Source organism: Balaenoptera borealis, assembly GCF_965194805.1.
Source record: "Balaenoptera borealis genome assembly, chromosome: 8".
NCBI classification, from domain to species: domain Eukaryota; kingdom Metazoa; phylum Chordata; class Mammalia; order Artiodactyla; family Balaenopteridae; genus Balaenoptera; species Balaenoptera borealis.
This window is the reverse complement of record NC_138865.1, coordinates 115313450-115328087: the sequence shown is the minus strand read 5'-3', so window position 1 is coordinate 115328087 and position 14638 is coordinate 115313450. Positions and strand designations below refer to the sequence as shown.

General features: G+C 45.3%; 2 protein-coding genes across 13 annotated transcripts in view; both read right to left on the bottom strand.

Annotated features, from left to right (window-relative positions):
- The window catches only part of SPTAN1 (spectrin alpha, non-erythrocytic 1), a 59868-nt gene extending 59060 nt beyond the window's left edge, over positions 1 to 808 (bottom strand). For 9 of the 12 annotated variants that reach the window (XM_082403423.1, XM_082403432.1, XM_082403434.1 and 6 more), the window contains exon 1: positions 668 to 761. The gene's annotated coding sequence lies outside the window, so the exon portion shown is untranslated. Of the gene's footprint in view, positions 1 to 556; positions 580 to 667 lie in introns of those variants that run through there. The other 3 variants (XM_082403428.1, XM_082403424.1, XM_082403429.1) reach the window with 2 other exon arrangements.
- Positions 809 to 11845: 11037 nt separating this feature from the next.
- Positions 11846 to 14638, bottom strand: part of GLE1 (GLE1 RNA export mediator) — a 40897-nt gene continuing 38104 nt past the window's right edge. Inside the window, exons 15-16 of the mRNA XM_082403456.1 lie at positions 14244 to 14307; positions 11846 to 13039 (exon numbers count right to left, since the gene is read on the bottom strand). Coding sequence (XP_082259582.1) covers positions 12971 to 13039; positions 14244 to 14307 — 133 coding nt within the window. The 3' untranslated portion in view covers positions 11846 to 12970. The remainder of the gene's footprint in view (positions 13040 to 14243; positions 14308 to 14638) is intronic.

Here is a 14638-nt window from a genome sequence, read left to right as displayed (position 1 = left end):
AGCAAGCGCCGCACCTACCTGCTATTTACAAGCAAATCACAGTTGGGTAAGAAAAATATGTTTATTACAGATAAGAAACGGAGATGGCCGGTCTCGGACCTTTCCGTCCAGAGAAGACCAAGAACCGCCACACAGGATGAAATTAAGGTCAAAGAGCCCTTTACTCCCGGCTTTTTCTCCTTCAAGGGCTGGGCCGGCATTGCTGGTGGGGATTTGAGAAAAGGAGCTGCACAAGTCGCTCCCCACTGAGGGAAGGGATTGGGGGCGGTGGGGGGAGCGCTCTGCGGAGAGGGGGATGGAGAAACGATCCGGACCAGGAAGCCCCCGCCCCACCTGCCGCAGCCGGATGGAGCAGGGCGGGGCCGGAGCCAGGCTGGGCGGCGGGGAAGGACCCGGCGGCCTCGCCGCCCCCTCCGCCCAGTCAATGACATTCCAGCGGCCGGCGCCCAGGCTCGGCCCGGCTGCTCCTCCGCAGCCCACGCACCACAAGCCGGTCGCGGCCGGCTCGCCCGGTTCCCCGCCCGACGAAGGGAGCGGCGAGGCCGGCCGGGCTCACCTGTCCGCGCGCTGGCCCCGCCCTGCCCCAGGGGCCGTCGGGCTCCCCGCCCAGGGGTCGGCCGCCCTCGGGCCTCGCTCCCGCCCTGAGTTCGCCCGCTCCCCCTCTCACCGGCTCCTGGGGGTGAGGGCAGTGGGTGCGTCGGGCCGGGGGTGCTGGAGGAACCGACGGGGCTCAGCGGCCTCCGTTCCTCCCCGTTCGCTCCGCAGCGGGTAGTGACGGCGGCGCGCGCGCCCCGCCTCTTTTATAGGCGGCCACGCGCGTTCCGGCGGCGGGCGGTCGCGAGCTCGAGGGAAGCGCCGCAGCGCGGCGCGAGGGGCGGGGGCGAGCGCCGGCCAACCAAAGGGGGCGGAGCTCCCGCCTGCTCGCTGCCCGATCACCCGGCGGAAAGGGCCGAGCGTTCCCGGAAAGAGCCGAAGCGGCGATGCGGCGGAAGAGTCGAGCCCCGGGAGGGCCGCGGGAGGGCCGCGGGAGGGTGGGGAAGGAAGAGTGCGCGCGCCAGGGGTGGGGGTTGATGGTGCAGTGGAGTCGCTGCCTCCGCCCAGGCGGGCAGAGATGCTCCGGCCGCACCGCCCTCCCCGCAGCTGGCATCCTCCAATCTTGCCCCTCCCCGCCCTGCAGAGAATCTTCGCCAGCCACCCCTCCGCCCCTGGGAGCCCTTCCAGGACTGCAGCGAAGGGCGGGGCAGGGCCATCGCCGCAGTCTGGCAGGGGATGCTGCGCGTCCCAGCCGGAAAAACGCCCAGTCCCAAAGGGTGAGATCACCCGTGTGTTTTTCTTCCTCCTTCCCCCTTTCCCTAGGAGAAGGCTGGTGCCGGGGCCCCAAGTCAGCCTTCTCTGGTGGGAGTTGGGGTCAAGAAACCGAGGATGATTTGGGACTCCGGGTTTGAGAAGGTGGTAAGAAAAGGCCGAATCCGATCCTAAAAAATAAAGTCGACTAATTCGGTGTTTATGTCTGTCATTCCGAGATTTGAAGAGTTAATAATTTCTTATATTCTTACATCAATAGCTTTCGGACAGCTCAGCAGTGGAATAGGATGCATTCGTTGTATTTTACAAATGAGACATTGATTCTACTCGCCATTATTAATTGACCTTTCCTTTTGTACCAAGCACTATGCTATGTGTGTTACCTTTTTAAAAAATCTTTTTGCAATAATTTTATGATTTAGGTATTATTTCCTCATTTTACAAAAGAGCCCTGACATGGAAGCTAGGTCTCTTGCCCTGGATCAGGCAGCTAGCAAGAGGAAAAGCAAGGATTTGAATCCAGGCAGTCAGAACCTTCTCTTAAACAGTGTGCTATACTGCCTTGCCGCAGGAAAGGGAGGCATTGTGATGGTGGATGCTGGAATGCTGAGAAAAGAAAAACAGAGGATTTCTGGAATTTCTGTTCCTTACAGTCTTAGCAGTTTAAGGGCCTGGCTCTGTAGCTAGAAGCCCTCAAGTAGGACGCCCTTTCCCCACCCCCATGACAGCTGGGCGACAGCCATAGAGAGTAGCATCCGGATCATTCCTGTGCAGTCAGGCAGACCAGGAGCTCTGCAGCTCAGGAAGGCCTCAGCCTCCTGGTTACCAAGCACTCTCCCCTTTAAATAAATATAAAGGCACTAGGCACTGCACCAGAACTTGGGCCCGGGCCCAGCCCTGAGCTTCTTGGTCCTCAGTAGTTTGGCTTCTTCCCTGTGCCTGGGATCTGTAATCGGGTTTCTGAGCTGCTCCGGCTGGAGCCCTGATAATGAGGAAAAACTCCCCTATTCCCTTACTCTACCAGAGTGCAGAGAAAGAAAAGGAGTGGCCACACCCCAGAAGCGGCTTTACAGAATCTGGAGGAAAGACACAGGAGCTGAGAGGCATTTCCTGCAATCCTCCATGTAGAGAAAACAGGACCGGGTAACTCCTGCCTGGGGTGTGCATTTCTGGGAACAGCTGATGGCGTCTTCTCCAGTGGGTAGCAGCAAAATGTTTAACCAAATACTCAGCTCTGGGTACAAAATGGCTAACACAATCATAGCTCTCCAAAATTTCCAAGACCGTCTGCTCCAGCAAAGAACCGGGCTCAAGGCTGTGGACAGGAGCTGCAAAAAAGGAAGTATTTTTCTTTTATATCAATCTGGCCTCCTAGTGAAATGGGGGTTTTGCTTTTACCAGGCGCAAAACAGATTTGAGATCTTAGAGACAGCTTCTGTATTGATACAGAAATGAAAGTCTTATTTGTCGATCCTTTGTCTGATCTGAGACATGGCCAAAACCCAGTGCCTCCAGCCCTGTGTAGTGCCCACCCACTCACCCACCCCATCCGCATTTGGCACTGGAAATGAGACATTTAGAAAGCCCTTCTTCCTGTGTTCTACTGTCTGCCTACCTCACCTCCCACCAATTTCACCATATGCCTGACACTCTGCTAGGTGTGGGGAAGGAGATGATAAAGCAGATACTGGCTTTCTCTGTTTTCTGAGAGCCACTCATTCAGAACAAAAACAAAAAAGGGCAGCACAGCGGCTCTGTAACCAATCTAGTCATGTCCATCCCATCCTCTTGCAAAGGCGGGGACACAGTTAGGACTGAATTCCGAGCTCCTTTTTCTTTCTTCTGTTTTTGGCTGTGCTTTGCGGCTTGTGGCATCTCAGTTCCCTGACCAGGGACTGAACCTGGGCCATGGCAGTGAAAGCCTGGAATCCTAATCACTAGGCCACCAGGGAGCTCCCCCAAGCTCCTTTTTCTATTCTAGCAGTTCTAGGAAGGTTTGATATGTGCCCTAAGCTTAGGCATTTAGGTAGTCCCAATACCTTTCCGAGTCATTCGAGAGGTCAACCATTGGGAGAATCTCTCTCTTTCTCTAACACACACAAACACACACACGCACACACACACACACACACACACACACACACGAAAGTTAACAGGCAAGCACCACTCTTTTATCCCCTCCCAAGAAGGGAGCCGATTGGGAAGTCACCCTGGCAGGTGCACTGTACTTCTTCCCAGATGAGATTCTGCAGTGTCAGAGCTGGCAAGGAATAGCACAGATCTTCAAAACAGTGACTGGAAGAACCTTGAAGACATTCTGCTAAGTGGAATAAACCAGACACAAAAGGACAAATATTGTATGATGCCACTTACAGGAGAACCCTAGAATAGTCATATTCACAGAGAGAAAGTGGAGCTGGGGTTGCCAGGGCCTGTGGGGATGGGAAAATGGGGAGCTAGTATTTAAGGGGTACAGAGTGGCAGTTTTGCAAGATGAGAAAGTTCTGGAGATGGATGGTGTTGATGGTTAACACAACAGTGTGAGTGTGCTTGATGCCAGACAACTAACTGTACACTTAAAAATGGTTTAAACTGTAAATTTTATGTTAAATTTTAAACTGTAAATGTTACATTACTTTACAATGACTGCCTCTGAAATCAGGGGCCACATTAGAGAAGAGGCCTGATAGCTGCTGGGAGCATGGACTTGACAGGCTAGTTTGCCTAAGAGGACCGTAAGTGACAGCAGAAATGTGAGCCCCTCACTCCCCTGGCACATCTTCCTAATCCAGCTGGCTTATTTCCTGTATGTACTCTCGCGGGACCACCTTTTAAGCCCCATCAGTCTCTCTCCTTCCTATTCATCCTGAACACACAGAATTAGTTTCATAAACCATGTGAAACCTTCTCAAAAAATTCTAGTAGCAAACTTCCCTGGTGGTGCAGTGGTTAAGAATCCGCCTGCCAACGCAGGGGACACGGGTTTGAACCCTGGTCCGGGAAGATCCCACATGCTGCGGAGCAACTAAGCCCGTGCGCCACAACTACTGAGCCTGTGCTCTAGAGCCCGTGAGCCACAACTACTGAGCCCACGAGCCACAACTACTGAAGCCCATGTGCCACAACTACTGGAGCCCCCGTGCCTAGAGCCCATGCTCTGCAACAAGAGAAGCCACTGCAATGAGAAGCCCACGCACCGCAGCCAAGAGTAGCCCCCGTTCACTGCAACTAGAGAAAGCCCGTGCAGCAATGAAGACCCAACGCAGCCATAAATAAATAAATAAAATTCTAGTAGCTTCCCACTGCCTACCGAATCACCCAAACGATTTTATTGATTATTTTTTTATATAAATATTTTAATTAATTAATTTATTTTTGTCTGCATTGGGTCTTCCTTTGCTGCATGTGGGCTTTCTCTAGTTGCGGCAAGCAGGGGCTACACTTCATTGCGGTGCGTGGGCTTCTCATTGCAGTGGCTTCTCTTGTTGCGGAGCACAGGCTCTAGGCACACAGGCTTCAGTAGTTGTGGCACGTGGGCTCAGTAGTTGTGGCACACGGGCTCAGTAGTTGTGGCTCGCGAGCTCTAGAGTGCAAGCTCAGTAGTTGCAGTGCACGGGCTTAGTTGCTCCTCGGCATGTGGGATCTTCCCTGACCAGGGATCGAACCCGTGTCCCCTGCATTGACAGGAGGATTCTTAACCACTGTGCCACCAGGGAAGTCCCCACCCAAACTATTTTAATAGAGATTCCGAAGCCTCCACAAACTTTCCACAGCATTATTTCCTACTGCTCTTCTCTAGGTCTGAGCTTAGCCACTTCCTAAACAGGTTATTTATTCTTCCAACATCATGCTTTTGCTCATACTTTCCCCCTAAATTAGAATGTCCTTCTTTCCTAACACCCACTCCTCATTTCTGACAAATCTCACCCATTTTGAGTTTATGTAAGTAGAACCTTTCTGGAAGAGCAGTTTGGCAATATGGATCAGCATATGAAATTTGCATGCCACTTGACACAACATTATATTTAGGAATATAACCTAAGAAGGTAGAAAATATATTTAAGAATGTTAATAACTGTAAAAAAAAGAATTAGAAGCAGCTAGTCACCAACTGAAAAATGGTTAAGATTCATTAATTCAAGACTATATTGGTGATATAGTTCATACTGATTGACTTGAAAAATATCTAAGATGTTACTGAACAGTGGCAGTTACTTAAGAGCTATTTACTTAAGAGCTATATTTGTATATCCATGTATATATGCACAGAGATGATTAAAGAGATGTTCACAGTGGGTACCTAGAATCAAAGGCTTTTTGGACTTTTTTATCTCCTTTTAAAAAATTTACAGATAGTTTTAAGTATCTGGATCAAGTACTATCTCAAGATACTTTCTTGACCATCCTAACCTCCAACTAAAGCATTTCAAAAAGTATATTCTCAGAAATACTAGTCCCAAGAGAAGCTCAAGAGTTCCGTGGTAAGCTCGGGAAACAATATAAACTCTTGGAGGTTAATTCAAAGTATCATAGTTAAGGCACCAAAAAGTCCTGCAAGAAAAGTCCTTTTTCTTTTCTTTATAATCTAAACATTTTATTATGGAAGATTTCAAAGATAAACCTAGAAAATGGAATAGTACAATGAACCTCCATCTGCTCATTACTTCAACAATTGTCAACACCCTGCCATTCTTATTTCATATAGTACTTCACCTAGTTTACCTTTAACACAGTAGCTGCCAAACTTCTTTGCTGAATTCTTTTTTAGGATCCTGCAGAAAAACTTCCTGGACAAAGCTGACCTAAATGAAATGGAGCTATCTTCTGCACTATGGTAACTTTTAGTTCAAACCATCAAGCACTCCAAGTTTGTAAATCACATTCTCCATTGAATTAAAATTCTACCCCCCAGTCACCCACTTTACGTTAAGTAGGAAGCATTTTGCAAAACCCGTTTATTTTTTTAAATATTTATTTATTTATTTGGCTGCCATCGGGTCTTAGTTGCGGCACACAGGATCTTTGATGCAGCACACGGGATCTTTTGTTGTGGCACGCAGGCTCCAGAGTGTGCAGGCTCAGTAGTTGCGGCACGTGGGCTTAGTTGCTCTGTGGCATGTGCGATCTTAGTTCCCCGACCAGGGATTGAAACTGCATCCCCTGCATTGAAGGGGGATTCTTAACCACTGGACCACCAGGGAAGTCCAGCAAAACCTGTTTAGAGTCAACTTTCCATCCCTGCTACAGGTTGATGGCTTCAAGGTCACCTTGGCATCACCGTCCTGTTTTCAGGGTCGTAGGTTCTAGAGCTTGAATTTGTCACCTCATCAGAATTGTAGGCCTGATTTTGTTGTTGTTGTTTGTTTTTTTAAGTGGGGGAGAGGATTATCTTTTTTTTTTAATATGTTTATTTATTTTTGTCTGTGTTGGGTCTTCGTTGCTGCATATGGGCTTTTTTCTTTAGTTGCGGTGAGCGGGGGCTACTCTTCCTTGCGGTGTGCAGGCTTCTCATTGCGGTGGCTTCTCTTGTTGCGGAGCATGGGCTCTAGGCGTGCAGGCTTCAGTAGTAGTGGCATGTGGGCTCAGTAGTTGTGGCTTGCGGGCTCTAGAGCTCAGGCTCAGTAGTTGTGGCGCATGGGCTTAGTTGCTCTGCGGCATGTGGGATCTTCCCGGGCCAGGGCTCGAACCCATGTCTCCTGCATTGGCAGGTGGATTCCCAACCACTGCGCCACCAGGGAAGTCCCAGCAAAACCTGTTTAGAGTCAACTTTCCATCCCTGCTACAGGTTGATGGCTTCAAGGTCACCTTTGGCATCACCGTCCTGTTTGCAGGGTTGTGGGTTCTAGAGCTTGAATTTGTCACCTCATCAGAATTGTAGGCCTGATTTTGTTGCTGTTGTTTGTTTGTTTTTTAAGTGGGGGAGAGGATTATCTTTTAATTTTGAAATAATTTCAAATTTGTAAAAAATTACAAGAGTAATAGAAAGAAATCCCATACACCCTTCATCCGGATTCCCCAATTTGTTAACAATTGACCACGTTTGCTCTATTATTCTGATGGTATATACTTACACATACACACACACGTGTAGATATTTTCCCCCTGAATCATTTGAGAATAAGTTGCATGCCCAGTCACCCCTAAGTACTTTAAGAACAAGTACTTTTATTTTTATAACCACAATACAATGATCAAAGTCAGGAAATTAATGTTGACATAATACTGCTATCTAACATACAGATCTTATTCAAGTTTTGCTAATTGTCCCAACATCCTTTACAAGACAAACACACAGAAAGATCTTTTTTTTCCTGGACCAGGTTCCAATCCAGCATCATGTACTACATTTAGTGTAAACATCCTGAAGGAGCTAAAAGAAAAATGTTTCTTGAATACATCATCTGTGTAGACTGATATTTACAGTAAATGGAGCCTGGCTGTAAACTAGATGATATTATAAATTCCTCTATAATGGGTGTTTCTGTAAATCCATCACATAGCTGGGAGACCATAGCTCTCATCTGCTTTCTGCAGGTCCACAGGACCTAGTATCAGGGATTCATTAACGGCACAGAGAAAAGGGAAGTGAATGGCCCAGCCTGATAAGGCACCTGTGGGAAGCTCTGTAGCTCTTTTTTCCTGGCACTGAGATAGAAGACATCCAAACCTAATTACGTCACTGCTATCACCACAGGAAGCTTGAGAAGTGGGGGAAAGCTCCTAGCATGCGGGTGGGAAACCTCCAGAACAACTCCATTCTTCTATCCAAGGGATGTGTTGGGTTTCTCTCCCATTGGAATTTCCAATTCATCATCAAATTTGCTTTAAAATGATGTAGGACAGGATTTCCCTGGTGGCGCAGTGGTTGAGAATCCGCCTGTCAATGCAGGGGACACTGGTTCAAGCCCTGGTCTGAGAAGATCACACATGCCGCGGAGCAACTAAGCCCATGCGCCACAACTACTGAGCCTGCGCTCTGGAGCCCGTGAGCTACAACTACTGAAGCCCATGCTCTGCAACAAGAGAAGCCACCGCAGTGAGAAGCCCACGCATGACAATGAAGAGTAGCCCCTGTTCGTTGCAACTACAGAAAGCCCACGCGCAGCAACGAAGACCCAACGCAGCCAAAAATAAATAAATAAATAAATAAATGATGTAGGACAATGATAAGACAAAAATATGGGCACTCAGCCTAAGAAATGAGGTCAAACTTGAAAGGAGGCAAGCAGGCAAGTGAGCGCTTGAATTTAAAGACAGATGCAGTCCTTGGTATTCTACTCTTAGAAATCTGACGCTAGTAACCACCAGGAGTCACCACTATCGGCCAGCAATCTCTACCTCTGGAGGCAACGCTATCCGTGAGTTATCGAAAACCTGGCCTCCCTGATGCTCTCCTTTCTTGGTTTACCATCAAGAACCCAATAGGAATACCAAGCATTAAATGACATGTGCAACACTTGTTAAACATGTCTAGAGAAAGAAGATTCAAATATTCTAAGGTGTTTGCTATGGAGTGGTACAAATTCAAAGTGGAGGAGACCTTAGAGATCATCTTGTCCAGTGATTTTTTTATATTTCATTTTTGGCAGAACTTTCCCATATATAATCTTACAAAGAACTCCAATATATACAGCACATAAAGCAAAAAGGCTGTGGCAGAGAGAATCCCAGCGTTCCATGCAGGCCCATTAGTCCTATTAAAGGCTGTGCAAATGTGAGCTGCTTAACTCCAGTAAGAGGCAGTGCTCACCTCCTGGTTCCATTTTCATAATTACTAATAGAACAGCTTTCCAGCAGATGGCAGTAGTAGGAAGGGAAGCCTTTTAAAAATTTGCACAAAGCCTCCATATGCTGACTGACTATACAGCTGAGCCCCATCCACTCAACACCCTGAAGTCAGTGCTTCCCAAGTTGTTCCGTCATGATGCACAGAAAATGCCATTTGTAAAGCACAGGTAGAGAGAGGAAGTGCAAATGGCCACGGGCCCCATGGGCTACAGAGATCAGTGGGCTATGACACACAGCAGGGAAGCTCTGCCCTAAGGCACTGCTACTGAGCACAATTTGAAAACTACTCATCTGGTGACTGGTCCAATTCTTGCGTTTCGCAGGTGGGGATACTGAGGTTCAGAGAGTGGATGACCCACTCAAGGTCACAAACCTAAAAGTGAATTGAAAATCTGAAAGATGCCACCAGAAAACTACTAGAACTAATCAATGAATTTGGTAAGGTTGCAGGATACAAAACTAATGCACAGAAATCTCTGGCATTCCTATACACTAACAATGAAAGATAAGAAAGAGAAATTAAGGAAACAATCCCATTTACCATCGCAACAAAAAGAATAAAATATCTAGGAATAAACCTACCTAACGAAGCAAAAGACCTGTACTTAGAGAACTATAAAACACTGATGAAAGAAATCAAAGATAACATGAACAGATGGAGACATATACCATGCTCCTGGATTAGAAGAATCAATATTGTGAATATGACTATACTACTCAAGGCAATCTACAGGTTCAATGCAATCCCTATCAAATTACCAATGGCATTTTTCACAGAACTAGAACAAGAAATTTTACAATTTGTATGGAAACACAAAAGACCCTGAATAGCCAAAGCAATCTTAAGAAAGAAAAATGGAGCTGGAGGAATCAGGCTCCTGGACTTCAGACTATACTACAAAGCTACAGTAATCAAGACAGTATGGTACTGGCACAAAAACAGAAATATAGATCAATGGAACGGGACAGAAAGCCCAGAGATAAACCCACGCACATATGGTCACCTTATCTTTGACAAAGGAGGCAAGAAAATACAATGGAGAAAAGACAGCCTCTTCAATAAGCGGTGCTGGGAAAAATGGACAGCTACATGTAAAAGAATGAAATTAGAACACACCCTAACACCATACACAAAAATAAACTCAAAATGGATTAAAGACCTAAATGTAAAGGCCAGACACTATAAAACTCTTAGAGGAAAACATAGGAAGAACACTCTATGACATAAATCACAGCAAGATCCTTTTTGACCCATCTCCTAGAGAAATGGAAATAAAAACAAAAATAAACAAATGGGACATAATGAAACTTAAAAGCTTTTGCACAGCAAAGGAAACCATAAACAAGATGAAAAGACAACCCTCAGAATGGGAGAAAATATTTGCAAACGAATCAACAGACAAAGGATTAATCTCCAAAATATATAAGCGCTCATAAAGCTCAACAACAACAAAAAACAAACAACCCAATCCAAAAATGGGCGGAAGACCTAAATAGACATTTCTCCAAAGAAGATATACAGATGGCCAACAAATACATGCAAAGATGCTCAACATCACTAATTACTGAGAAATGCAAATCAAAACCACAATGAGGTATTAACTCACATTGGGCAGAATGGCCATCTCAAAAAATTTAGGGACAATAAATGCTGGAGAGGGTGTGGAGAAAAGGGAACCTTCCTGCACTGTTGGTGGGAATGTAAATTGATACAGCCACTATGGAGAACAGTATGGAGGTTCCTTAAAAAACTAAAATAGAACTACCATATGACCCAGCAATCCCACTACTGGGCATATACCCTGAGAAAACCATAATTTAAAAAGAGTCATGTACCACAATGTTCACTGCAGCACTATTTACAAAAGCCAGGACATGGAAGCAACCTAAATGTCCACCAACAGATGAATGGATAAAGAAGATGTAGCGCATATATACAATGCAATATTACTCAGCCATAAAAAGGAAGAAAATTGAGTTATTTGTAGTGAGGTGGATGGACCTAGAATCTGTCATACAGAGTGAAGTAAGTCAGAAAGAGAAAAACAAATACTGTATGCTAACACATATATATGGAATTTAAAAAAGTGGAAGTGATGAACCTAGTGGCAGGGCAGGAATAAAGACGCAGACATAGAGAACGGACTTGAGGGCACGGGGGCAGGGGGGGAAGGGGAAGCTGGGATGAAGTCAGAGAGTAGCACTGACGTATATACAGTACCAAAGGTAAAATGGATGGCTAGTGGGAAGCTGCTGCATAGCACAAGGAGATCAACTCGATGCTTTGTGACGACCTAGAGGGATGGGATAGGGAGGGTGGAAGGAAGATGCAAGAGGGAGGAGATATGGGATATATGTATACATATAGCTGATTCACTTTATTGTACAGCAAAAACTAACACAACATTGTAAAGCATTTATATTCCAATAAAGATGTGAAAAAAATTTTTAAAAAAAGTGAATTGAACCCAAGTCTCTAGACTCCTTCCCCAGTGTTCATTCCATTGTGTCCACATCAAAAGACTTTAATTCTTTCCCATCTGCTAGATAAAACAGGGTCAGTTACTGGTATATAATTCCACAAAAGAAATGACAGAAAAAAAGCAGCTTTCCCAAGGTGAAGGTCAAGAAGACAAAAAAGGGAAAAACATACCACTCTATACCTAGACTCGGGCACCACCATGCCCCTTATGATTTACACAGCTCCAGGTACAGGAAGTTGATCATACTGAACCGACTAGATACCAGCAAGGGGTTTTTAAAAATCAAGCTTTATTACTTATCTTTTGGCACTACAGTCAATAATTCACAGAATGGGTTGCTTCGAGCGACTCAAAATTACCAGGGAATCCTCCACAACAAACACAACCCCACATACAACATTTACTACAGAGGAATAGATCCAAGAGAATGAGTCTTTCCATAAAGCAAATCTCAACTCTTATCTGAACAGCCAGACTCTGGATTTTTGTAGTGGCTTTAGTCAGGCAAATCTATCATCATTCATTACTCAGAACATGTAAAAAAAATTATAAGGCAGTTCTCAATTCTTCCCCAACATCTTTATTAAACCCCTGATTCATTGCTTATGGATGCTCAGCTCATGTACAATGTTGCAAGCTCCATCTCAGCCCATCTTAATTCAAATTGAAAAACAAAGTTTGGTTCATGCATCCGGAGTCATCCAGGAACCAAATTCCAAAGTAAGAGGACAAACAGTGCTTCCTGGTTCAATATAACATGTGTTAACAGTCCTAATCCCAGACACTAAGCTACCTCCGATGCAATTTGGGACTGACTTAGCCCATGTCTACACCAGGCATTTCTTCTGAATTTATAATTACTTCACAAGCTGACTAAGGCAAAACAAACATAACCCAGTCCTGCATGTGAGGGTTTGGGCCTCATTTATTAACTGCTACTTTAAAGGTGACCTTGAGTCTTTGCTCCTCCTGGGAATTATTCTGAACGGGGACAGCATGTGGGGAGGGGCTGGGGTGTGGTGGTGGAGGGAAAACCACTTCAGCTCAGAGTGAAATGGTCAAGGTATTAACCTACCTTCTGAAAGATACTAGAGACAAAGGAAATCAAGGGTGAGATCAAGTGCTAAACTCTTCTCCTAATTTTGTTTTCAAATTTTTTGCAAAAATGAGAAAGGTCAATTCTGCTTACTCTGTCATGCGGACCCCTTTAAGGAGTCATCATATCTACTAAAGGACCTCTTAGATTTGTGACCCATGAAAATCTGCTCTCCTAGTCACAAGATACAAATACACAAAACACATATTGACATGACTTCTCCCAAATACAGCTGTCTTCAGTTGCTTTATTATTGTCCCTTTGCAACAAAATGGTGATGGTGGGCGATGGAGCAACATCAGGAACGCCAGAAGGAGGAAGTCAGAAAGCCCTTGGGGAGAGGAATCTCCTTGCGCTGCAAACATTTCTGGTCAGGGAAAGACAAAGAAAACAGAATGATTCTCTGATAACACTGCTTCCAACACTTAAAGTTTGGAAGAAACTTTGAGGGACAGCAAGTGGAAGTAAGTCCTATGGATGTAGTACATATATAGCCAATGGAATATTACTCAGCCATAAAAAAACCCAAAATAATGCCATTTGCAGCGATGTGGATGGACCTAGAGATTGTCATACTGAGTGAAGTAAGTCAGAGAAAGACAAATATCATATAATATCGCTTATATGTGGAATCTAAAAAAATAGTACAAATGAACTTCTTTACAAACCAGAAATAGAGTCACAGATGTAGAAAACAAACTTATGGTTATGAGGTGGGGGGAGGGATAAATTGGTTGATTGGGACTGACATATACACACTATATAAAATAGATAATAAGAACCTACTATATAGCACAGGAAACTACTCAATACTCTGCAATGACGTATATGGGAAAAGAGTCTAAAAGAGAGTGGATATATGTTTATGTATAACTGATTCACTGTGCTATACAGCAGAAACTAACACAACATTGTAAATCAACTATACTCCAATAAAAATTAATTGAAAAAAAAAAAAAGGTTTTCTATAAGACTTCTCCTTCTGCATGAATTGCAGCGGAGGACAAATGCCAGGGTATTGTTAATGTCCATCCCACTCTCATCTCCCACAGCCTGGCCTCACCTTTCACTACTGCAATTTCCCCAACTGGGCTACTGGAAACTGGAAGTCAGTTGGCTGTCTTGGCAGACGTACCACAGAGTTCTCAATGATCCGTCAAAATTCACCTCTTAAAGTTTTTTGGCACTTGGAAAAAGGAGAGGAGTCTGGCTCAAACTGCAGTCTGTTCTCGTGGAGAAAAGTGACCACACCTACCTGTCCCCTAGACCTGAGACTGAGAAAAGAACCTTGGCCAACATGCAAAAAGTGTATCAGTGAGATAAGATTCATTACATATATTTTATTCGTCTCTTAGGAGAGCTTTTCCCCACGGGCAGTATGGACAACGACGCGTAGGAAGACAATGAAATGGCAGCCCTTAAGGTGAAGAGGGGTTGATGGACAAAAAAGTAGCGTTCGGAAAAATCAAAGAGGAAGAGACCGCAGTCAGAGTCTGGATGTGCAAGACACATCGGACACAGGTGCACTGAAGGTCAACTGTCTGGGACGTGCTGGTCTAAGGGCATCTTACCTCCAAGAACTGCTTGAGGCGTATGAAGGAACCCATCTGTCCTGAGCTGGTGATGGCTTCAATCCTACAGGGAGAGAAAGAAGACAGGTGAGTCACACCTATGACTCACACTTATCTTTTGGAGGAGTTAAGAGACCTGCTGATCTGGAGGAAGGGGCAGATCAAACGACTCACAGACATGTCTTCTAAACTGGATGCTGTCGCTCTACTAAATGGTCTCAACATTTTTTTCTTTTCTTTTCTTTTTTCTTTTTTCATGCCCCCTGCAGTGGAAGCACAGAGTCTTAACCACTGGACCGCCAGGGAAGTCCCTCAACATTTTTTTCAAGTAAGTGGATGAAGGAGAAGAGAGCACTGTTCCTTTCCAAGGTCTTTGTGACCAGGTGGGATGGGCG